The following is a 23,278-nucleotide window of genomic DNA, read 5'->3' as shown; positions in this document are numbered from 1 at the left end:
TCCAGACACAGGGAGCGGCAGGGAAGGGATGGAGGGCGGGCACGGTGACCGGGGCGGCTCCCTTTGGGAGGCAGAGGAGCGCTCCCGGGCCGGCTGGGGCTGCTGCTGCTCGGGCAGAGGGAGCTGTGCGGGGCAGAGGCAGCTGTGCGGGGCAGAGGCGGGGAGCGGCTCGCCGGGGCCCTCTGCCCCTGTGGGACCCCCCCCCCCGAAGCTGCCGCTGTGGGCAGCCGCGGGGCCCCCCGCACTCCCCGGGGGCCGCGCCGAGCGCCCCGCCGCCACCCCCCCGATTTGGGGATGCTGAAACTTTTTTTTTCACGTTTCCGCAGTGTCACGATTTCCGCTTCCCTCCTTCACCAAAAAACCCACCCCCACCCCGCGCCGGCCCCGCTCCGCGCCCGCCGGAGCCGCTGCAGCCATGGAGGAGTCCGCGGGGGCCGCGCCGCCGCCCGGCCTGCGCTCGCTCCTGCCGCCCCGGGAGCTGCTCCGCTCCCGCAAGGGCCAGCTGCTGCTCGCCGAGGCGGTAAGGGCCAGGGGATCTGGGAGGGCTCGCAGGGAACTCGGGAGTCGTGGGGACAAGACACCGGCAGAGCTGCTGCTGGGGCCGAGGGCTCCGGTCCGGGCCCCCCGTGGCGTGCCGGTCACCTCCGGGGACAGGGGCAGTGCGAAGGGGAGCAGCTCGCCCCGCGCTAAGCTGAGGACATCTCCCGGTGGTGGCCGACTGCCCCACCGCGGCGTGGTGGGAGCTGAGGGGGAGCCGGGGACAGCCCCACCCACATGGGTGAACCTCAGGGCTGGACCTCCAATTGATTGTGGTCAGGCAAAGCAGGCTCAAACCAAAACACTCCTCAGGTTGGGCTTCCAGCACCGTAGTTGTGCTCCCCTTGAGGTGGAACCCCTCTTTGTTTCAAAAGGGCTTTGATTTCGTTTTAACCCCCTTGCAGCACGAATCCAGTTACTGCTGCTGCCCACTCTGCACCTTCTAAGGCCATAGGTCACACATGGGTTGCTAGGAACGGTCCTGCTCATGGATGATGTGCGGCACGATTGAGGGGATGTCACAGAGGGAGACCCTTGCTCACTGCCATGGAGCCAGCTAGCTCGCTAGGAAGGACCAAAGCTGAGGGCACCTTCTCAGTACAAGGAAAGCTAGGGAGGGACATTTTACAAGGGCTGGTAGTGATAGGATGAGATGCAAGGGAGGTGGGAGAGGAGGGATTTAGGCTGGAGTTTAGGAAGAAATTCTTGACAGTGAGGGTGGTGAAACACTGGAAGAGGTTGCCCAGGGAGGTTGTGGATGCCCCCTCCTGGGAGCTGTTCAAGCCCAGGTTGGATGAGGCCTTCATCAACCTGGGCTGGTGGGAAACCCTGCCCCTGACAGGGGGTTGGAACTGGATGATCTTTAGGGTCTCTTTCAACCCCAACCTCTCAAGGGTTCCATGATTGTCAGAAACAAGCTTAGTCTGCTGCTGGAAACACAGCTCCCCCAGAGATACACCCTGGGTCTCCTTTGGGTCCAAGTAATCCCAAATTACCTGGAGGTGTTCAAGGCCAGACTGGATGATGCCTTGGACAACCCAGTCTACTTGAGCGGTGTCCCTGCCCATGGCAGGGAAGTTGAAGTATATGATCTCCAACCTAAGCCCTTCTATCATTCTGAGGTCAGGGCTGGTGGTAGTGATTACAGACCTTTGATTTTCAGTGTCCCACCTGGTAAAGAAAAAGCTTCCACCCTCTGGGGAGTGAGCATTTGACATTCAAGTCACTTGTAAGAGGAGGTCAGTTGATTGAAATTAGACCTTCAACATCATTTATACTAGAAATAAGGAGAAATTTAAACTCTAACTTCTCTGTAATTCTAGTTGGAGTTTTTGACAGCCAGCAGCCAAGCATCAAGACAGCTCAAACTAGCAATCGAGCAGACAGAGCTCTGTCCAGATGTGTCTCTAGCTATCCACTGTGCCAGCTCTGAGAAGGAAACAAGGAAATTGAAGCATGAAAAAAGGGAAGGAACTGGAAGGAGGCAGCACTCTCAGGCTCTCTGAGCAGCCCTTCTCTGGGCTGTGGGCACTGCCCTGTGGCAGACAGCATGGGCGACACTCAGGAGATAGCAGGCTGGCCTTGAAGGGCAAAGCCATTCATTCAGGAGATGAGAAAATGACTTCTGTGGCAGGGAACATGGACCTCAGGCCATGAGCTCTACCAGATCCACCAAAACTGCTGTAAAACTTGCAGGCCCCCACACAGTGAGGAGAGAGCAAAGCCCAGCTGATGTTTTCCCTTTGGCACCTGGCCAATATTAGGGATAGATTTTTACAAGCTTACAGCCAGTAAGTTGTGACTTTCAGAGAGTCTGGCTTTTTAAGATCTCCAAATGATGACATCTTTGAGGAATACTGTTTTGGTCATGGGATCAGACTCACCCTTTTGTTGTCATAGAGAAGTACTGATTGTTCCTCCTTGGAGTAATAAAAAACTGCTCTGTCTTGAACAAAACAGGGATTTATCCTTTGTAAGGCCACTCTGGGTTTCCTGAGGGTTTGGCTGGCTGGAGGCAGCTCTAAAACCCCATCTGCTGAAGCTGCAGCAAAGCTCTCTGAGTGCTCCTTGCAGGCCAGCCCACGTGTTCAGGATGTCATTTCCTGGCAGAGGGGAGGAAGCAGTAGTTTCTCTCCAGTTTTCTCGCCTTTGCCAGAAGAAATCATTGAAGACAACACAAGCTTCAGGACAAGTCCAGTTAGAGAAATGCAGTGCCAAATCAGAGAACAAGCAAGGTTGGGAGAGACCTCTCAGATCATCCAGTCCATCAGCAGCCCAACACCACCATGGCCACTAAACTATGTCCCCAGGTGCCGTGGCCACATCTTTCTAGAACACCTCCAGGGATGGGGATTCCACCACCTCCCTGGGCAGCCTGGTCCAATGCCTGACCACTCTTGCAGCAAAGACATTGCTCTTAATCTCCAACCTGAAACTCCCCTGGCACAAGCCCTGCTGCTTGTCCTGGTTGCCCCAAACAGTGTCAAATTAGTTCTCAGGCTGGAAAAGGGCAATTCAAGAAACCTAGCAGTTTCCTACTTTAAAAACTTTAAAACCAGTTGAAAAATCATTGCAGATGAGTCCCAGGTTAAAGCTCTCCCAGTTTAAATCTGTGTCCCATCTTTAGCTCTGTATTTCTTGTCTTGAATGTTTGGTTGACACAGCAGTGATGTGGGGTGGGGTTGGGTTCTGCATCAGTGTGTGTAGAATATTCATGGGATAGTGTCTTGCGTTCAGAAAAAAAATGAGGTTCTCATTAGCCTTACCAAATGCCTCTCTCACATTATTACTCAGCAGCTTGGCAAGTCATGAGGAGTGCACTTTAGTGCTCTGGCTCTAAGGCCTTGCAAACACTTGGCACCTCTGCAGGTAGACCAGAGGCTCTCTGCTGGCTGTGGGAGGTGCCTGTCGTCCTGCAGTCAGTGTTCACAACAGTCAAAAACCAAACCACCACAGGCTGAATGCAAAGCAGCAGCTTGCAGACACATCTTGACCACGCAAAGGTTACACTTCTCTCTTTCTGGCTGCAGCAGAAAGGGAACACAAGTTGGCTCCAGCAGATCCCTCAGCCCAGTGACTGTGCTGGCTGTGTCCCAGGTGGAAGTAACCTCAATTAAGAGTTCTGCCCAGCAGAAGCACCTGGCAAACGATGGGTTCAGCAGCCACAAGTTACAGCAAACCCACCCAAACTCTGTACATTCATAGAGTCACAGAATGGGTTGGGTTGGAAGGGACCTTAAAGTTCATCCAGTTCCAACCCCTGCCATGGGCAGGGACACCTCCCACCAGCCCAGGTTGCTCAAGGCCTCATCCAGCCTGGCCTTGAACACCTCCAGGGAGGGGGCACCCACATCCTCCCTGGGCAACCTGTGCCAGTGTCTCCCCACCCTTACCATAAAGAATTTCTCTCTAGTGTTTCTAAATTAAGACAGCTGCCACCCTCACAGCCTGTCCCCTTCCCTTGCCCTGCTGGAGGTGGCTGGGAGCACTGGTGCCCACAGCACAGCTCCAGGCATGCCAGGGAAGGTGAGAGAGGCAGCTGCCCCAGGAGCTCAGCACTGCAGGCCAGCAGTGCTTTGGTCAGGCTAAAGGAAGCTGCTGCAGCCACTTCTCAAAATCACATCTGCACACCTTGTGTCATGGAGGGAGTGTGGATCTCCACAGTGCTGGGGTGCACTCTTCATGTCAGCATTTGAGTGTCTCTGTGGGCTGCCAGCCTGAGCATTCTAGTGCTTCCTCTAGAACAAGTCAGGCTGGTGATGAAACTAATTACTGCTAGAAGCTTAATTAATTACCATCTCAAATTTTATTCAGAGGGGGAAGTTCCTCCCCTGCTCATTTTCCTTTTGATCTTCCTGCCCTGTGAATTTTTTATTCCACCTGGGGATAGCTACACACCCACAAAGAAGCTGTAACATCAAGGACACAGACAAGCTTTGTTGTCTCTCTTGATCCTCTTTATCCTCACTGTCTGGTTCCTCCACTTGCTAATCACCATTCTCTATCTCTGGCTTTTTCTTTTTCCTTCCTATTCTCTTCCCATACCATTATTTTGTCCACATATTTTAACTCTTCTCTTAAGCTACTCACAAGTTTGTGTCTTGAAGGTCAGCACAGAATCATAGAATCATCTGTGTTGGAAGTGACCCCTAAAGGTCATCCAGTCCAACCCCATCTATCATCTTTCCCCTCTTAAAGATGCATTTTTCAGTTCCCTCTGTCCTGTGTTAGGACCATTTAACAGTCACTCTCATGCCTGCCACCAGAGCTTGTCCAGGCAAGGTCCATGTTTATGCGTTCTGCTGCTCACCCCAGCTGTTTCAGTCAAGCTTTTGTGTTTGTCCTGGTGTCTGCTTTAACTGGCATCTCCTTAGTCCCCTGCCACCAGCATGCAGTGACACTCCCTATGTTTTTAATTCAGCTGTGGTATATGCAAAGCTGTCCTGTAGAAGAGTGTGTCTGTGGCACAAAAAACGTAAACATCATCGTGCCTGTTTCTCTCCTTCTTTCCTGTCTCCTGTCTTTTCAGTCTTCTCTGAACTGACCTTCATAACTGAAACCTCCAGCTGCTCTGTGTAAGGCCTCCTTGGAAGAAGCTCCCTGTGCCTTCCTCTGGCTCTGTAATCAGAAGGCAATCTGAGGGGAACCAACAACGTCACCTCCATGACCAGTACTGCAGAGAAGTGACTAAACAGCAGAGCCCAGGCAGTGATCTGCTTTCTCTCTGACAACAAATACTAACTAAAAGCACTCTTGTCCAACAGAGATCACCACTAGCCAACTTCTACAACTCTTTCAGCAAACCTTTTCCACAGAGCAGGCACCTGGCTGCAGGGAGCAGAGCTGGGCATGTTGCAGCATGCAGTGGTGTCAGACAGCTGCAGTGGGGCTGTCCTCCCTGCACAGGAGACTACATTGCCTCCACCTCTGCCATCAGCTCAGCCCTTCAGCAGCCCTCCCTCCCCAAGCAGCACAGTGCAACTCTCCTTTAGACTTGCATTGCAAGCTGCATTGTGTGCTGAAGGATCACTGCATAATGCCTGGCCAGCCTAAGAAGTCCAGCAGCACAATATTACACGGGGGAAAAGTACTTTTAGAAACACAATACCAAAGAACTGCCTCTTAAAAAGTAATATGCAACTGTTCTTTCTCTTTATGTACTTTCTGACTCTCATAAAAAAGGTGCTCAGTTAAAAAAAAAAAAAAAAATCAGGCTGCTGCTTCTGCCAAGATTTTTTATCATCTTACCACTGCCAGGCTATGAAAGGATCCTGTTCTCTTCTTTGCTCCAGCAGAGCTTTCTGCACCCAAATCTTCCTCCACAGTGAAGTTGGCAACCATCACACTGACCTTTCAATAGCAATGCAGGAGCAGCTCAGACTCCTAGCTGCTGTCAGTGTCCAGGATGTAATCCCAAGGGAAAAAGAAGCCTCCTGTGTAAAGACAAACAGACAGAAGTGATAAAACACTGAGGGTTGGTTGTTTGCTGCCACAAGCTGCAGTGCTTTGTGTGTCTGAAAGTGCTAGAGGTGAACTTGCAACAGCATTGAGCCTCACAAGCTTCCTCTTTAGCTGTTTGGGTTTTTTTTAGCACAGAGCTGTTAGAAAAATGACAAGATCCCATTGCTTGACCTTTCTCTGGGTTCACTTCTAAACACACAGAGCTTTAGGGGAAAAAAAAGGTGCAGAACAAGTGTGATGTGCAGTGGATCATTTGATGGTCTTTAGAGGGGTCAGGATGAATTCTGAAGGTTGCTTTTGAGTCTGTTGGGCTTTTTTGAGCAGCTTTCAGTTTGTTTGCCAGATGTTTCGAAGTCATGAAGGCTGGAAAAATAAGCAAGGAGGTGTTCATAATTTCTAGTCCCAGACTGGCACATCAGTGTTTGTACTGGGGGAGGGGAGGTAAATCTGTAAAAGTGCCACAGTTAGTGGCACTGCAATGAAATGGTCAGACAAGAGGAGAGGTCTACTCACTTTCATCCAGTATTACAGGTGACATCCAGTACTGCTCAGGGAGTCTGTGCTGTCAGAAGCAGAAACAAGCTCTAGATCAAAGTGAAATGAGAAACCTTGTCAAAAGCTGACAGCTGCAGGCGGTCGCTGGCATGAAAATCCACCTCAGGGCCACCACACAGCCAGTAGTAGACTTAAGGAATGGTTGACTTGATGATCTTAAAGGTCTTTCCCAACCAAAATGATTGTGTGATTCCTTGGGCCTTTTCAGTCTCTGAATGCCTCCAAAATGAGGACTGATGCTTGACTGGAGATCCATCATCACACTTTATGTCAGATCCTTCCCCTTTCACTGTTATCAATAATCCATTGCAGTCAGGGGGACATCTTGCAGAGGGTTGTTTGCACAAATAGCTGCCCTCTTAACTAGACTCTATGCCAAAAAATATTTCCCTAGATCAGACCCAGCTGGCAAGCTGGAATGCTGGATGATGCTTTTGTCTCTTCTGCACCTTCCTTTACACCAGCGGGGATCCCATGGACACACCTCCCGTGGGAGCCGCTGGCCCCTGCTCTGCCACAGGTTTCTGCTTGCACCCTGAGCTGTTAGAGCAGGGGCTTGGGCACTGTGCTGTGTTTCAAACCACACAGGCCTGCCCAGGGCCATCCCAGTGAGGGCAACATGACAGGAACCTTGGATTATCATAAGGCTGATGGTGACAGAAGACAAAGACTCTTGGTTTCACCTAACAGTTCATGCCAGCAGTGCCCCACTCCATGGTCAGGTTTATGTTGTCAGAACAGTTTACAATCCAGAGCAAATGACTGACTCCCAGAGCTGCAAATCCACTGAGCTCTCCAGAAAGTCACTTTCACAGGCATGGAAATAAGCACTATCACTTGAGATTTATTCCACGCTAAACAAGGGAATTCCTGTGGCCCAAGCACCGATAGCCCAGCATTAAAGACAAGAGCACACAGCTCCAAAGCTGCTCAGCTGCCCGAGGCTCTGCTGCTCTACACCAATAACAAGTTTTCCCTTCGCTCTAGGTGCTGTCATTTATCATCTTTATCTGCTACATTGCATCTCTAGCTGCCTCTTTTATGATGGCACCACTCCTAGAGTTTCTGCTGGCACTGTTTCTCTTTTTTGCCTATGCCTCCAAACTCAATGAGAAGTTTAAAGGACTCCACTGGCCACTGGCGGTAAGTGAGATGTGCACCACAGATGGCATCGTGCAGTGGAGCACTGCTGCTGGGTTGTACAAGAGAACCTTCAGACTGGGTGTCAGGAACAAATCCTTTGCAGTGAGGGTGGGCAGGCACTGGAACAGGCTGCCCAGGGAGGTGGTGGATGTCCCCTCCCTGGAGGTGTTCAAGGCCAGGTTGGATGAGGCCTTGAGCAACCTGAGCTGGTGGGAGCCCAGGGGGTTGGAACTGGATGACCTTCAAAGTCCCTTCCAACCCAAACCATTCTAGGAATCTATGAACATGAGCAAAACACAGGAGTTCAGGCTGTTAACAGCTTCACCCCCCCACTAGAGACTGTGCTTGTAGCCTCTGATGCAGAAGGTGCCAAAGCTCTCTAAGCTATGCCGTAGCACATCCCACAGCTGGCTTGGTGCTGACAGACAGCATGGCTTTAGTGAAGCACAGAACTGATGCCCAGTTCCTGGCAAAGGGCTCAGTGCTGGAGCTCCAGAAGCAGGCAGCATCACAGAAGCACAGAATGTTAGGGGTTGGAAGGGACCTCCAGATATCATCCAGTCCAACCCCCCTGCCAGAGCAGGGTCGCCCAGGGCAGGTCACACAGGAACACATCCAGGAGGGGGTTTGAATGTTTCCAGAAGAGGAGACTCCACAACCTCTCTGGGCAGCCTGCTCCAGGCCTCCAGCACCCTCACAGTAGAGAAGTTTCTGCTTATGTTGACATGGAACCTCCTGTGTTCCAGTTTGTACCACTGCACCTTGTCCTATCACAGGACACCACTGCAACTAGCACCTTCCTGACATCCATTCTTCAGATGTTTATAAACATTAATGAGATCTCCTCTCAGCCTTCTCCAGACTAAACAGCCACAGGGCTCTCAGCCTTTTCTCACCAGACAGTTTACCATCAGCCTAACTAAACCTGACCCCAGCTGGGGGCTCCTCAGTACTGCCTTAAGTAATCACCTGATCTACCAAAGTATGTTGAGCTGCTCAGCTCAGTGCTGTTGAGATGCAGTCCTCCTGACTGGGAAGCCCTGCAGCTCTTGCCCATGCTCACAAAGGGCCACGGGATGGCTCTGTTGCTTCAAGGAGACATTGTGAAGGGAGCATTTTTCCAGCAACACAAACACTTCCCAAACAAGGCTCAACTGAGCCCTCTGGAGTCTCTTCCAGCACAGTCCAGCAGTAGTCTGTTATGGTACCATTTGAATTGGAGCTCTCCATGCATAAAAATAGCATTAGCAAGGCCACTGGTGGATATCACAGTAGCAGTGCCTATAGCACTGTGGATGGTTTCCAGCTGGAAATCTCAGTGCCATCATTTTCCTGTCTTCTCCATGTGCCTGATTACAGAACCAAGCCAAGAAAAGCACTTGCGCTATTCTGCCATTAACACATTCCAGCAGAACAATGACACCTGACCTTGTCCTGACTGCACAAGACTCAAGTTTCTTGGAGGACTTGGGTTTTGAGGCAAGATCTTATCCATCTGCTCTGAAAAGGCAGAAAATCTAATTGTGAGGGGAGGTGAAGATGCCAGGACTGGGCCATGCCCTGGGGATCACAGCTCTTTATTTAATAACACAGTGCAGAGGTGCTCCAGCACAACACTGCTTCTGTCACAGGGCATGGCCCTTGCCCAGCACAGCTACAGTCCCAGCACAGAAGCACACATTTTAGTGATAGCAACAGGGAGAATCACAGAATTGTTTGGGTTGAAAAAGCACTCTAAGATCAAGTCCAGCAGTCAACCCAACACAACCATGGCCATCAAACCATGTCCCCAAGTGCCATGTTGACACCTTTCCTGAACACCTCCGGGCTGGTGGCTCCACCACCTCCCTGGACAGCCCGTTCCAATGCCTGACCTTCACTTCAGGCTGGCTATTGGAGTTCCAAGTGGTCACACCAAGTACAAACCATGGTTTTAAACACCAATCAAAGTGTTTGGTTCCTAAACGAGGAGTTCCTACAGACAGGCCTGCTGCTCTGTAGAGACAAGCACATGGGAACTGGTTTGTTCCTCCAGAGCCTTGGGTGCTACAGGGGTTCTGCTTAAAGATGAGACTTAAAGCATTTCAAAGGTCTTCCATGAAACTTCCATGCACTGCAAGGTACATGTGCCAGAAGACAGCCCTTCTCACCCTACCTGACACAAGCCTGTCAGAAGTAGGATTTACCCCACCATCTGTAAGAGCAGAAGCCTGAGTCAAGATTCTGGCCATCCCTCTTATTCCCAGAGGAACAACACAGCCACCCCAGCACACCAGGCTGTAGCAACACCAAAGGCTTTCAGAGGTCATTTGTGAGCTGGCTTTTGGAGGAGGAGTGTGTGTGCTGGGGTCCCCTGCCTAAGCTGAGGACACAACTCTGTGTTGCAGGATTTCCTGCGCTGTGTCTCTGCTGCCATCATTTACTTTGCCATTTCCATTGCTGCTGTCTCCAAGTACAGCGACGGAGCATCCAAAGCAGCAGGGGTAAGTAGACCCAAGCCTTCCACTTCAGTGTTGTGGTGAACTGCATGCAGATGTACTTCAGAAACAATTCCATTTTGACCCCATTACAAGGAGCAGGAGTTTCTTCAATTAACTGAGAATTGGATTTGCCTAAAGCAAGAAAGAAATGGCCAATTATTTAGAAACATAGGGTCTGAATCAAGAAGTTGGGTTTTCATCCTAACAGTGCTGCTGAGTGTTTACTACTTAGGGAGGGCCCCTGTTGTGCTTTTTGATTTCACTAGCTGGCCAGAGAAGACCATAGAGTCACAGAATACCAGGTTGAAGACCCCAGAGGTCATCTGCTCCGACCTTTCTAGGTGATAGTGGATTTGCAGTGAGCTGGCCCCGCATCCTGGCAAGCTGAGTCTTCAAACTGCCCAACGTAGGGACACCACTGCTTCCCTTGGGAGCTGATTCCAGTGTCTGACTGTTCTCATGGGGAAACATTTTCTTCTGGATAAACTTCTTTGTTCCTGCAAAGAACATAAAGATCCTTCAATGGAGGGGAAAAAAATAATAATAAAAGAAATCAAAGCTGAAGCTACCAAGGACAGTCTCAATCAAGTAATTTCAGCCTCCTACCTCTAGTGCTTAATTTTACTTGGATGTGCTGAAAGGAACAGGGTCATTTTACCCTCCAGTGTAAGGCCTGCCCAGGAAAGAGCCTTGGCTGTCAGGACTTTGTGTTCAGGAATAAGGCACCAGCCTCTCCACCTGCAGCCTGACTCTAAACAGCAACGATGCATGCAAGATAAAATGTGCATAATCATTTTAAAAGCCAGGTAGGAACAATACCCAAGAGTGGTAGCCAGCACCCCTCAGCAAACCATCCCAAGCGTACACAGTGTCAGAGCAAAGACCTTGCCTCAGCCTTTGTCACTCCATTTAGCCATGGAGCAATCCCACACAGCATCTCCCTTAGCTTCCCAGCCTGAAGACCTACCTGTTTGTGCCAGGCTGCTGCTGCTTGGACTCCGAACAGGTAACTCCAGAAGCATTTTCTCTCAGCCTAGGGCACTCTACAGCAGATACATCTCCTTGCAAACCAGGAAAACAATATTTGCTGAGAAGTGGAGCTGATTTCTTGCTGGCAAAGAGATGCCCCGGGAGGGTGGAGGTGCAGGTTATGTTCTCCTGCAGCACAGGGCAACCCTGATGCTCAGAACGTGCCCAGAACCAGAGAGGGACGTAGCCTGGGCACGTTCTGAGTAGAACAACTGCAGGGATCCATTCTTTCAAGTCATCTGTAATTTAGTTGATGCCAGTGGGTCACAAAGACATTTTCCTTCCCTGTCTTTTTAGAAAGGCACAGACAAAACAATAATCGAGGCCAAGTTTTCAATCAGAAGTTTTCTTGTGTCAGACTTATATTTTGGTTTGTCCTTGAGAGCCAGGGCCTGTTGTTAAAGAGTTCCTCTGCCACTTCAGGTGTTTGGGTTTGTGGCCACCATCGTGTATGCCATTGATTTCTACCTAACCTTCAATGACCTGGTGACTTTTCTCAAGCAAGGCAGCTCTGATGCCCCTGAAGGGCACAAGTCAGAAGGTAGGTAAAATTCCGCACCCGGCAGGAGATTTTCTTCTCCATTTCATCCTTCACAGGGCAGCAGGAGCACTCACTCCCTAAGAGCAGTTTCTGTTGTTAGCTACCTTAATTTGCATGCCACAACTATGCTGAATTCTGAAGCTGCTCACTTAAAACACAACAGTGATTTATGAAGACAGCAAGCCAGGAATGGGAAACTGCTTGGAGTTTTGCACCAGCTAACTCTGAAAGGCCCCAAATCTGCTTTGCCCTGCAGCACTGTTCCTCCAGCACCAAACTCATCTTCACACTTAGGTCCCCATCTGGTGAGGCCAGAAATCCTCTGCTTGCTTGCAAGGAGTCTCAAGCTTGGGCAAGTTGAACCTCTATAGCCCCTGGAAGCTGCTGGCTTGCAGAGCAGTGCAGAACCATGACCCACAGCACACAGCAACATTCTGGTCCAGGAAGGATGTCCTCAGCAGGGTTCCTCTTGCTGCTCATGCTATCAATCATCTCTCTGCAACTTCTTCTATGTTGTAGTGGTCTAAGTGCGTCTCAGCAGCATTTCTCAAATCCTTTGAAAGCACTTCAAGCTCCCTCCTGTTAATAGGAGCTATCATTTCACAAGCCCTTTCTTTGACATGCCAGGTCCTTTGAAGCAGACACCTGCTGAAGGGCAGCACCCAGCAAGAGACAAAGCTGACATTGAGGTTTCCAGTTCTCACTGTGGTTCCTTGTTTCAAATTGCAGATGAGAACTCTGATTCTGACTCAGACTGAAGAACCAAAGACCAGCCAAGCATGAAGGGAAGATGATCAAGCACTTTCCTCTGCTGAGTGCACTGCCAGCTGAAACATCTCCCTCACTCCAGCCTCAATGTCCTCTTTCCACCTCACTGTCTGTGGAATCACCAATGCACAGGCAGGGCAGTGATGTGGAAGAGTAGACAATTCCCAGTGCCATCAGACACTCCTCAGAACTACAGATTCTGCAGTAGGTCAGCCTGCCCAGAGGTCTGTATCCAAACAGCACATCTCAGTTCTTGGTTGTCCATCGTTGCTCAGCACTGCAAGGTCCTGAGTCCACAGGGATGTGGTATTTAGACACATTAAGTAGAGCCTTTAATATGCTTTCTTCATTCCAAATCTTTTAACACTTAGAGCTTTTATACTGCTTGCTGTGCCAAAGAGAGGCTTGGAATGCCTCCACTTTATTTGTATTTTTCTTAACTAACTAATTAACTAACAGTATTTCTGTATCTGAAGTCTGACTATTCCACTCTCAAGCACTGAAGGTGTAGGTTGTAGCTAACTTGTTGGTTTCAATACATTTACATCTCCTGCCTACCTGCAACAAGAAAAAGTGACAACTGGAAGCCTGCAGCAAGAACAAAGCTCAAGAGTGTCACTGGTTCATCATTCACTGTCACTTCTTTAAACTGCTTGGATGGGGTCACATCCCATCTTCTGCAATTTTCATCACAGATAGTGGCAGAGTATCATCTCAGCAGCCCCCTTCCTACCATTTGCATGGAAGCCCTTGCACCTGTTTGCAGATACAGGCAAGGAAGGCTTGCCAAATAGCAGCTAACAGCATCTGCCCAGCAAAGCCTGCAGATACCTGTGCACAAGGCAGCACTGTCTCATGCTCTGTGTTGCAAATCCTGGTGCAGGAGGAGGAGTAGTGCTGGGTTCACAAAACAGAGCTATTTCTGTAAAACTCAGGATACCTGGGCCCCAAGAGGACAACACATCCTTCCTACTATGAAAAGGCAAAAAAACAACCTCTAAACTAAAGAATGGCTGCAGGGAAATTCATGTTCCCAGCCCCCCTGCTTTGGTGCCTCTCTGCATTTTGGTTTGGTTTGATTCATTTGGTTTTTTCCCCCTGGAGGGACGTCTCATAGAATTGTTTCAGTTGGAAAGACCTGGTCTAGCTGGAGGTGTCCCTGCTCACTGCAGGGGAGTTGGACAAGATGACCTTGGAGGGTCCTTTCCAACCTGATGCGATCTGTGCATCATCGACTCCAACCATCAACCCACCACCACCATGGCCACCAAACCGTGTCCCCAGGTGCCATGTCCATACATTGCTTGAACACCTCCAGGCTCATGCTTTAGTATTCTGGTGGCAAAGCCTTCTGAATTTACAAGAAGGTATTTTGATGGTTACCACAACTTACCCTGAACTATTTGTATCCACCTCTAAACACAAACCACCTGGCAAAGGCAGGGCACACTCCTCGTGCACAGCATCAGGCAGGCCTGTTCCAAGGAAACCTGGAGACACTTCCAAAAAACCACACAGCACCAGAATAGGCCTCAGCAAACAGCAACTGACTTGAGAGCAGGAGATAACAGCAGAGGGGCAGAACAACAAAGGCAGAATTACCCCTTGGGCTCCAGTTCCCTGCCAGCAGCTGGCTGCTAAGGGCAGAACCTGGTTCCTCATCACAGCAAGCAGGTGCTTGGGAAGGTGCTGGCCAGGTTCAGAGTTGTCTACAGGCAGCTCCTACATCTCCTGTTCCCAGACCACTGAAGGAATAAAAGCAAAACAAATGGTTGCTTTGAAATGTGACAAATCATCTTTGCTTTTTTGAGGCGGAGCTCTAGGGACCTTTTCCTCTCTGAAATTCCACCTATTTTGCTTCACTGTTGTGGTATTTTACTGACAGGCACTGTGGTGCCAGGGGACCTGGGCTCAGTTTTATATTCCATTGGTTTGTAGTTCTCTTTTTTAATTAAAGTATGTACTGCATGTCACAGCTGCAAACTAGTGCATAGTTAATATTTAGAAACCATGATGGAATAAACCTCTTTTAATAGAAATGTTGGGTGTCTTATTTTAAGACCTAAGATTACTGCCTTGCCTCTGGCCAGAGTAACAGGGTTTGAAGAAACTCCATCAGGCAGGATGCTGTGTAGTGGGGAGATGGACAACAGCACAGAGCCAGCACTGGAGACCCATGACTCAATCTTGCACATCTTGCAAGGAGGAACTTCATCCTAGGCACATAAGCATGGAAGAATTGAAGCACACAAAGCCAAAATGAAGCCACAAAGATGATCCAAGGGCTGCAGCACCTCTGCTGTGAGGACAGGCTGAGGGAGCTGGGCGTGTTCAACTCTGGGGGGACCTTCCTTAGAGCTGCCTTCCAATAGCTGGAAGGATCCTACTGGAAGGCTGCAGAGGGACTTTTCGTGAGGGTGTCTAGAGACAGGACAAGGGGCAATGGTTTGAAGCTGAGGGAGAGCAGGGTTAGACTGGAGCTGAGGAAGAAGTTCTTCAATACAAGGGTAGTGAGACTCTGGAACAGGTTTCCCAGGGAGGCTGTGGATGCCTCCTCCCTGGAGGTGTTCAAGGCCAGGCTGAATGAGGCCCTGAGCAGCTGAGTCTATTTGAGAGGTATCCCTGCCCATGGCAGGGTGGTTGGAGCAGATGAGCTCTGAGGTCCCTTCCAAGCTGAGCCATTCCATGAACTGGTTGTAGCACATTCAGTAGGCACTGGAGATGCAAGGCTCTTTCTTGGCTCAGTTGTACATCCAGTAACATTGTCAACAACAATCTCTTTAGGCATGCTGTAACCTCAGATCTGCCAGGGTTTTCTAGTATTTTTTTTTTCCCACACTGGAATACTAACTCAACAGAAGAGGCAAACAAAAGTGCTTACTAGTTGCTTCAAAAGTACTTCAGCAGGCAGGCAGTGAATTGCCTGTCCAGCGTGTTCTGTTATTAGCATTCAAGAATTTGATGATCTCACTTATTCTAAGCTGTGTGCTCCCTGGGTGAAGTACCTGTGTAAGATTCCAGCCTATTTAACAGGGCCTATTTAACCTATTTAACAGGGCTTGTTCCCATGATTAAAACAAAATACACTGCTATGTTTTGTGAATAGAAGAGAATTTGACTAAAAATACATCAAGCCAGTTTTGATTTGGAGGGGGCTGATGCAGTGTTTAGTTCATCTCCTGCCAACAATACGGCACTGAGCTCAGAGTGAGGCAGAGGAAAAGTCTGCTTGGGTTGTTCAGGTTTTTTCTTTTTTTGCTTTTTTCTGTTTTTCCTCATTTGATAAGAGCAAAACAGCAGCAGTGCTGGGGTACCTGCAACCCAAGATACACCACACAAGCACTTTAACCCTTGGACTTCAACAGCACCAGGTACATGAAGGCCTGACCTCTAAGCAGGGCTAATGGATCCATACCACAACAGCTCAGAGGCAAAAATGAGCTGGGCTACCTTGTAGCAGAGTTGTCCCAGGATGTGACTCAGAGGAGTTTTCCACAAGACATCAACAGTACCACAGCCTTTGTCTAGCTCCACACACACCTAATCCCTAAGCAATGCTTCAGGAGCACCATCCCTATCTTTCCACAACACCCATTCAATCCTCTGGACTCCACAGTTCCTATCCTCAACAACTCAGTGCTCTTATTACCTTGCACCTGAAACACCCAGAGACCAAAATTCCAACTGCATCAGCAGGCCTTGCAACCTCCAGCCCATGAGGCGGCAGAGCATTACCCACTGACTGCAAAACTCCTTTTCAGTCCAGAGCCTGATGCTGCAAACCACAGGACACTGCATTTCAGCTCCTTACAGCAGAGCAGATGGAGGCACTTCCACAAGAGCAATGCCACCATGGCCACTTTGGCAAGAAAGCAGCTCCATCTGCTCTCTGCTACATAGAGCCTCTCCAGCAAGGACTCTTCTATGTGGTTGTTCATTAACAGCCTACCTGGTTGTCCATTACCTTCTACATCTATGAAATTTGACTTGCTAGGGATTGTGGCAGCCCAGTCCTCTATGGTCTCAAAAATCCTGTGGCAGGGCCGGGCTGATAGCCCCTGATCAGTCTGTTAACACAAAATCACAGCATTTTAGGGGTTGGAAGGGACCTCCAAAGATCATCCAGTCCAACCCACTTGTCAGAGCAGGGCCACCTAAAGCAGGTCACACAAAATACATCCAGGCAGGTTTGAAGTGTCTCCAGAGGAGACTCCACCACCTCTCTGGGCAGCCTGCTCCCACTGCCCCTTGTCCTGTCCTTGGACATCCCTGTCCTCCTGACACTGCCCTGCACATCTTTATCACCAGCAATGAGGGCACTGCTCAGGCTCCTCTGCTCCAAACTCAAGAGCCCCAGCTCCCTCAGCCTGTCCTCACAGGGAGATGTTTCACTGCCTTCAGCATCTTTGTGTCTCTGTGCTGGACTCTTTCAAGCAGTTCCCAGAGGTCCTTCTTGAACTGAGTGGCCCAGAATTGGACACAACATTCCAAATGTGGCCTCAGCAGGGCAGAGTAGAGGGGGAGAAGAACCTCTCTCAACCCCCATAGCCAGGTCTTGCTTAGAGAGTGCATTTAGGAAGTGCACTTGCTGGATTGCAAACTGATGGACCACAACACTTGGTATAACGAGCTTCTGTGCTGCCTTTAGAGATGAAGAGAATGTTTCAGCATTTTCATGTCCATTTATTAAACAGGAAGTCCTTCACAAATGATTCCATATCATATTGATCAAGATAAGTGTTAGAAAACTACCATTTTCCCTACATACAAAAATACAGACTTTTACCACTATGAAGACATGATCAGAAGAGTACCATGAAAATCCAGAGAGCTCAAATCTTCAAATCTCAGAAAAAAAAAAAACAGACAACTAAATTAGAAAAACAATTTACAAAAATTATTGTGCCCATATACAAAAGACTGGAGAAGCAAAATGAGATTTAGATCTGATAAATACACCATTGAAATTATGCTAGAACAGGATGGATTTCAAAACCAAGGCTGCTTCCTGCACTGCAAGATAACTCTTCAGCTTGTGGGTTTTGTTTAGCATGAACACCAAAAGAAAAGAAGCACACAAGAGTTTGGAAAAATCATTTCTGGTGTGAAACCAACTTGGGGGTTCCATGTTCTTGTTGAGCTGCTGTGCCTCTGGAATTGGTTAATGTGAACAGCACAACTTTCACCTACAGAGCTGGGAGATGGAAGCTGGAGCTGTGGATGCTGAACAGACAGCGATCACAGCTGGTAGGTGCTGCTACAGAGAACATGCACTTCATTAGCTGGCCCTGGATGCTGTTTGAGAACTTCCCAAGCAAAGTCATGTCACATTGTTTCAAGGCTGTACCACCACCATTTGCTGGGGCTGGGATATTCCTGATGAGGATTTGGTGAGAAGTGGGCACCTGATCTGCAGTCCCCTACGTCCTTACTCAGGCAAAATTCTGCATGAGTAATGACAAGAGTCAGGTTCTGCACTCAGGGTATGCTTGGAAAATTCTCCTTGGCAAAACATTTTTCTTACTTCAACAGCAAAACACCAAGGGCATTTCACAGCAGATTTGTACTGCTGTGAGAAAAGGAAATTATGCTGCCTTTGCTCAGCCCAGGATGGAATTCTCTCTAACTGATACCCCTGAGCCTTGGTAGTTACAAATCTGATGGTGTAAGACCTATATCCCTGAGGGATAAAGTCTTTCAGACCTCCTCAGACATCATAAATTATGAGCTAGAATCAATATGTTTAGGTTAGGCCTGCTGTGCTTTAACAGAGGGCTCAGAAACAGCAACAATGCTACAGATTTCCTACACTGAGCATCTCCATCCACAAGCCTCAAGCAACGAAATCTGGAACACCTCCGAGCTTCCACCAGCTTCGTCTCCATCTCTCAAGCAGCAGCTGAAGGCAGAGCAAAAAATGCTAGAACCCTTTGATTTGTCAGGAGATGAGATTTAACTATTTAGTGCACAAAAAGGGCAGGTGGATGACTGCAGTACCCACAGAGCTGGGATCAGTGAAGACAAAGCACAATGAGAGCAGAGAAGCTTTAGTGACCCACAAAATACAAAAAATAGTGTTTCCTGGTTGAGTACATTTACACCTCTGCTTTTGTGAGTGACGAGTGTTGATACCAGACATGGAAGGCACCCTAGGTGAAGCAGTTTTTCAGTATTTGTTTACAATTCTGTGAAAGAAAATTAAAAAAAATAATAAAAAAGACATACAAAGTGTCAACTTGCAAAGTAAAATTGAGCATTGTGAGAAATAAATACATACTTTACTATTTTATTGGGTGTTCCTGAACCCTTAACAAACTTCAACATATACAAATAGTTTACAAAGGACACTAACACAGGAGAAAAGTCTAGACAAGAGATAAAAGATCAGCTAAGTGATTTGTTCTATTACACCATAAATGTGTCTTAAAAGTAGAGAAATCCTTTTAAAATGCAATAAATTTGCCACGAGATATAAATCAAAATATTTTTTTACTCCAGACCTGTGATGTACGAGTTAAAGCTGGACAAGCTATAGTGCTAGGATATGCTCTCCCTCACAATATCCAACAAGTAGAAACCAGTAAACATTCACAATTAAACAGTAGAAAAAATGAAGGTAGCAACTGTTGTAAGAAAAGGGTGCTAGCCAGAATCACCTGAACCTGGAGACATCAGAAAAAGGTCACATCACTAAAAACATTCAGACAAGACTACTTTGGGGCTTAAAAGATTACCAAGAATGACGCATCAGCCTAGTTCAGAGAGGGTATTTTCTGTCAAACACATGAAGGCTTTCATTCAATATACCTACTGAGACCACCTTTGTCCACAGCAAAACAGAGACAATCCCCTGCCATTTCCCATCCTCTCACCAACAGTCTGTGCCAGTCAGCAGAGGCAGATGGTCAGGCTTTGTTCTGCTACTCACACCCAGATGTTAGTAAAACAGCTGTAGGGACCAGCCCCAACCCACACAGAAGAGAAAGCCCAGCTACTCTTTTACTACAGTCTGGCCACTGCTTTTGCAAATGCTCCTGTGTCCTCACTCTGAATTCATGAAGACAGTTCCCACATCCTTCCCTAAATGTCAGTTGGTGTTTCCAAACATTCCCTGTGAAGTCTACAGATAAAACCTTCATAGTAACCAAACCAAAAAAGCTCTAAGTTATAAGTATGTCAATCAAGGTCACTATGTATATTGAATATAAAATTAAATATCATCTGTTTGCCAAGTATAATTTAAAAAAGGAGTATCTGTGGCTAGTTATAAAAAAATATTTCTTAACCCACAGAGATTAAAAAAGGCAAATTTCACTAACTCAGCCAGCAGCCAGCACACCTCAGAGAGGGACACTGGGATCCTGGAGAGGTAACTTCATCTAATCACCTTCTCATGAGAAATAGACAGCTTTCATTTCTGGGCATATCTAAGAACGCTTCTGAAAGCTGCACATCCCAAAAGAAACATTCAGATTGTGTAATAGACTCTAAATTTGAAAGGCTCTCAGAAATCACAGTGTCAGCAGAACTTCAAGATGATTTTTAGAATACAAATGGTTAAATTACAGACATTTTAAAGACAAGGTAGAAAGAAGAAAAGAACGAAAGGAACCCTTTCAGGTTGGACAGCACCATTCTGACACCATCACACTGATCTAACCAGAGTGGCCAAGTGGCTACTGGAGAAAGTAACACACTGGGAAAAGCTCTGAAGAGACATTCAGAGTCCTCCTGACTATCTGGAGAAACTCATTTTGTAACTTCCTCCCTCTGTTGAGGAAAGGACTACGGCAGAACTTCTACAGAGCATTCCCCACGTTCTGCTGGGTCTTCTGCCTATTTCACCTTAGTTTTTAAACTCTTCTGCTGCTATTCAAATTCATACACACAATGTCTCCACCGGCAGAGTCCCTCTGAGCTTTGGTGGCCCTCCAAACAATCCATTTTATGCTACAAACCAGAACTGAGGGCACAGTTGTCAGAAACACTACTGACAGCTTTACCCAATTCAGTGGGAGCAGGCATTAGTCTGATTCCATCCTTTCTGCCAGACACACAGAGCCCTTCTGATGCAAGCATCCACGTCCTGCAACTGTGACTCAATGCCTACACTGCAGCTGAGACTCACACTGATCTGTCAGCACACCTCAGCTTTTGAGATGAACCATCCACAGCACTTCAGCCATACCATTCCACAGCCCTGGATTTAAGCATGAACACTTCACTTCCACACCTACTTTTACTGCTGCTGATCAAGGTGTCTCTCTTTTCTTCCCTCAAAGTGCAGATGTCATAAAACCATAGAATGGCTCAGCTTGGAAGGGACCTCAGAGCTCATCTGCTCCAACCACCCTGCCATGGGCAGGGATACCTCTCAACTAGACTCAGCTGCTCAGGGCCTCATCCAGCCTGGCCTTGAACACCTCCAGGGAGGAGGCATCCACAGCCTCCCTGGGAAACCTGTTCCAGAGTCTCACTACCCTTGTATTGAAGAACTTCTTCCTCAGCTCCAGTCTAATCCTGCTCTCCCTCAGCTTCAAACCATTGCCCCTTGTCCTGTCTCTAGACACCCTCACGAAAAGTCCCTCTGCAGCCTTCCAGTAGGATCCCTCCAGGTATTGGAAGGCAGCTCTAAGGTCTGCCTAGAATCTTCTCTTTTTCAGGCTGAACACCCCTAGCTCCCTCAGCCTGTCCTCACAGCAGAGATGCTGCAGCCCTTGGATCATCTTTGTGGCTTCATTTTGGCTTTGCGTCCTTCAGTTCTTCCATGCTTGCACATCACTGCAGCAATGTATGGCACACTAAGGCTGAGCACCTATCCTCTTCTAACACCAGACAACAGTGCTGCTGTTGCTCTGCTCACACCTCATGCTTTCATTCATCTTCTGATGTCTGTGCATAGGTTGCAAAATTTACCTTCATTTCTACATGCAGAAACACCTGGAGATCTGGGGGCTTAGTCTGATGAAAGAAGGCTAAGCAGAACTATTGCAGATTCAAGCATCCCATTCCTATAGGGTCCAAATGTTTAGCTCGAATTTAATTGTACTTGCAGTGGGGTTTGAGTCCCTTTATGAAGCTGAACAGCACTCTTAGGAGACAGAAGTGACCTCTGTTGCTCAGCAATTACAACTGAGACTAACTGGCTGGGAGAAGCCATTTCATCTGACTTCTTTAAGCAAGTGTTAAAGAAAAATTAAATGTTCTACCCTAATTTCTTTCTCTCTAACTTTTTTTTATAATGACTGCAAGTTGGGTAACAGTCTTAAAACATTCCCAGCTCCTCAATACACCAGGGGAAATTCAGCTGGAGGGGGGATTAAACACTAATGTAACCATGCATGTATCATATGATGCTCCTGTTTCAAATGCAGTTGTCTCACAGATACTTCAATTCCCTTCTGTATCATTCAAATAATAAATTACATCTCTGTAGAGCAATAAATGCTTCACTTAGATTTTTAGAAAGTACAGACTGTACAAAACTAAAATTCTCTTTGGTCCCCAAAAGAAGGAAATTACAAATTTACATTTTTCTGGTTTACAAAGTATCTTATTTTGGAATTCTACACTGAAAGCTGTGCTCAGCTCAAGCCATGGTGTATAGAAATAATGGCAGCCCACTCTAGTCCTTGTTATGAACCAGCAAACAGGACACACTCCCCATAAGAAGCCTTCTCCATGCTTTGATCCCAGGTGAAGATTCCACTCTGACAGCATGGATCATCTGGAGGACAACATTCTCTATAGGAGCTGGGGGACCTGTTTAGGTCTTTTCAGTGTGGAGGTTTAGTTGTGGTGGTGGTGGATTAGGTTTTTGTCTTTGGTTCATTTGGTTTGGGTTTGTTTTGGTTTTGTTGTATTTCTGGAACAGGTTGCCCAGGGAGGTCATGGATGTCCCCTCCCTGGAAGTGTTCAAGGCCAGGCTGGATGGGACCTTGAGCAACCTGGGCTAGTGGGAGGTGTCTCTGCTCATGGCACAAGGAGTTGGAACTGGATGATCTGTCAGGTCCCTTCCCACCCAAACCATTCTATGAATCTATGAATGTGTTTAGGTGGGTTTTTAAACAATCTTTAACTTTTTAACTTTAAACTGCTTTAATGCCAGTTCACAGTTAAAAGGTTCTTTAAATACCTGACAGTATCTACAAATCCTCCCCACACTTTGCCAAGAGTAGGCAGGGTGCTGAAAAATAGCAGGGCCCTAACAATTGCTGTACTTGCAATAGTAAATTTATTTCATGCTGCACTGGACACAGAACTGTCATCTGCTTTTCCTGCACTGCACAATAAGCCTGCTGAGACACCACCTCTAGCAGACGTGCATCTTCTAAAACCAGCACTAGAGTCTAACTTAGGTGGTTTGAGCTTCTGAAGCTGCTGCTCCCTTTGGCATTAACTTTCAATGAAGGACAATAAAATGCTACTACAGCAAGTGGTAAACCATCCTTCACTAAGAAAACACAAGTGTTCTTTAGCCTCATTAAGAGCTCTCTCTGAATTGTAATCTCTTAGCCACTAAGGTGGAATGCACTGTAGACATCAGTTAACTGAAAATGAAGAGACATCACTTTTGTCGCTTTTTTCACACATCAAAAGAATTCTGGTGCTTGATTCCAGTGTTGCAGCATTAGGTTCACACCTATCACTATTATCCCAGGCACCTCTATTGATCTTTTGTTAGTTTAAAACTTGTTTAAAAGTGACCTGTCTGCAAGCTGTTGCCATCAGTTAACTGCTTTCATCCACCCAGAGTACAACACAG

General features: G+C 47.8%; 1 protein-coding gene across 1 annotated transcript; it reads left to right on the top strand.

Moving 5' to 3' along the window:
* Positions 1-415: 415 nt before the first annotated feature.
* On the top strand, positions 416-12,537 carry CMTM3 (CKLF like MARVEL transmembrane domain containing 3). Its single transcript, XM_054389708.1, has 5 exons — positions 416-520; positions 7,540-7,695; positions 10,083-10,178; positions 11,628-11,745; positions 12,475-12,537. Exons 1-5 carry the CDS (start codon positions 416-418, stop codon positions 12,501-12,503), a joined length of 504 nt encoding a protein of 167 aa, XP_054245683.1. The 3' UTR covers positions 12,504-12,537.
* Positions 12,538-23,278: the final 10,741 nt, after the last annotated feature.

The sequence above is a fragment of the Indicator indicator genome, chromosome 19 (genome assembly GCF_027791375.1).
Source record: "Indicator indicator isolate 239-I01 chromosome 19, UM_Iind_1.1, whole genome shotgun sequence".
NCBI classification, from domain to species: Eukaryota; Metazoa; Chordata; class Aves; order Piciformes; family Indicatoridae; genus Indicator; species Indicator indicator.
This window is presented reverse-complemented; position numbering and strand designations above follow the sequence as displayed.

Bases quoted from the DNA above. Each gene is read 5' to 3' on its own strand.
- CMTM3 (XM_054389708.1), top strand. From the start codon at position 416: ATGGAGGAGTCCGCGGGGGCCGCGCCGCCGCCCGGCCTGCGCTCGCTC. The intron at 7,696-10,082 runs GTAAGTGAGATG...TCTGTGTTGCAG, and splicing joins GACTCCACTGGCCACTGGCG to GATTTCCTGCGCTGTGTCTC. The intron at 10,179-11,627 runs GTAAGTAGACCC...CTGCCACTTCAG, and splicing joins GAGCATCCAAAGCAGCAGGG to GTGTTTGGGTTTGTGGCCAC.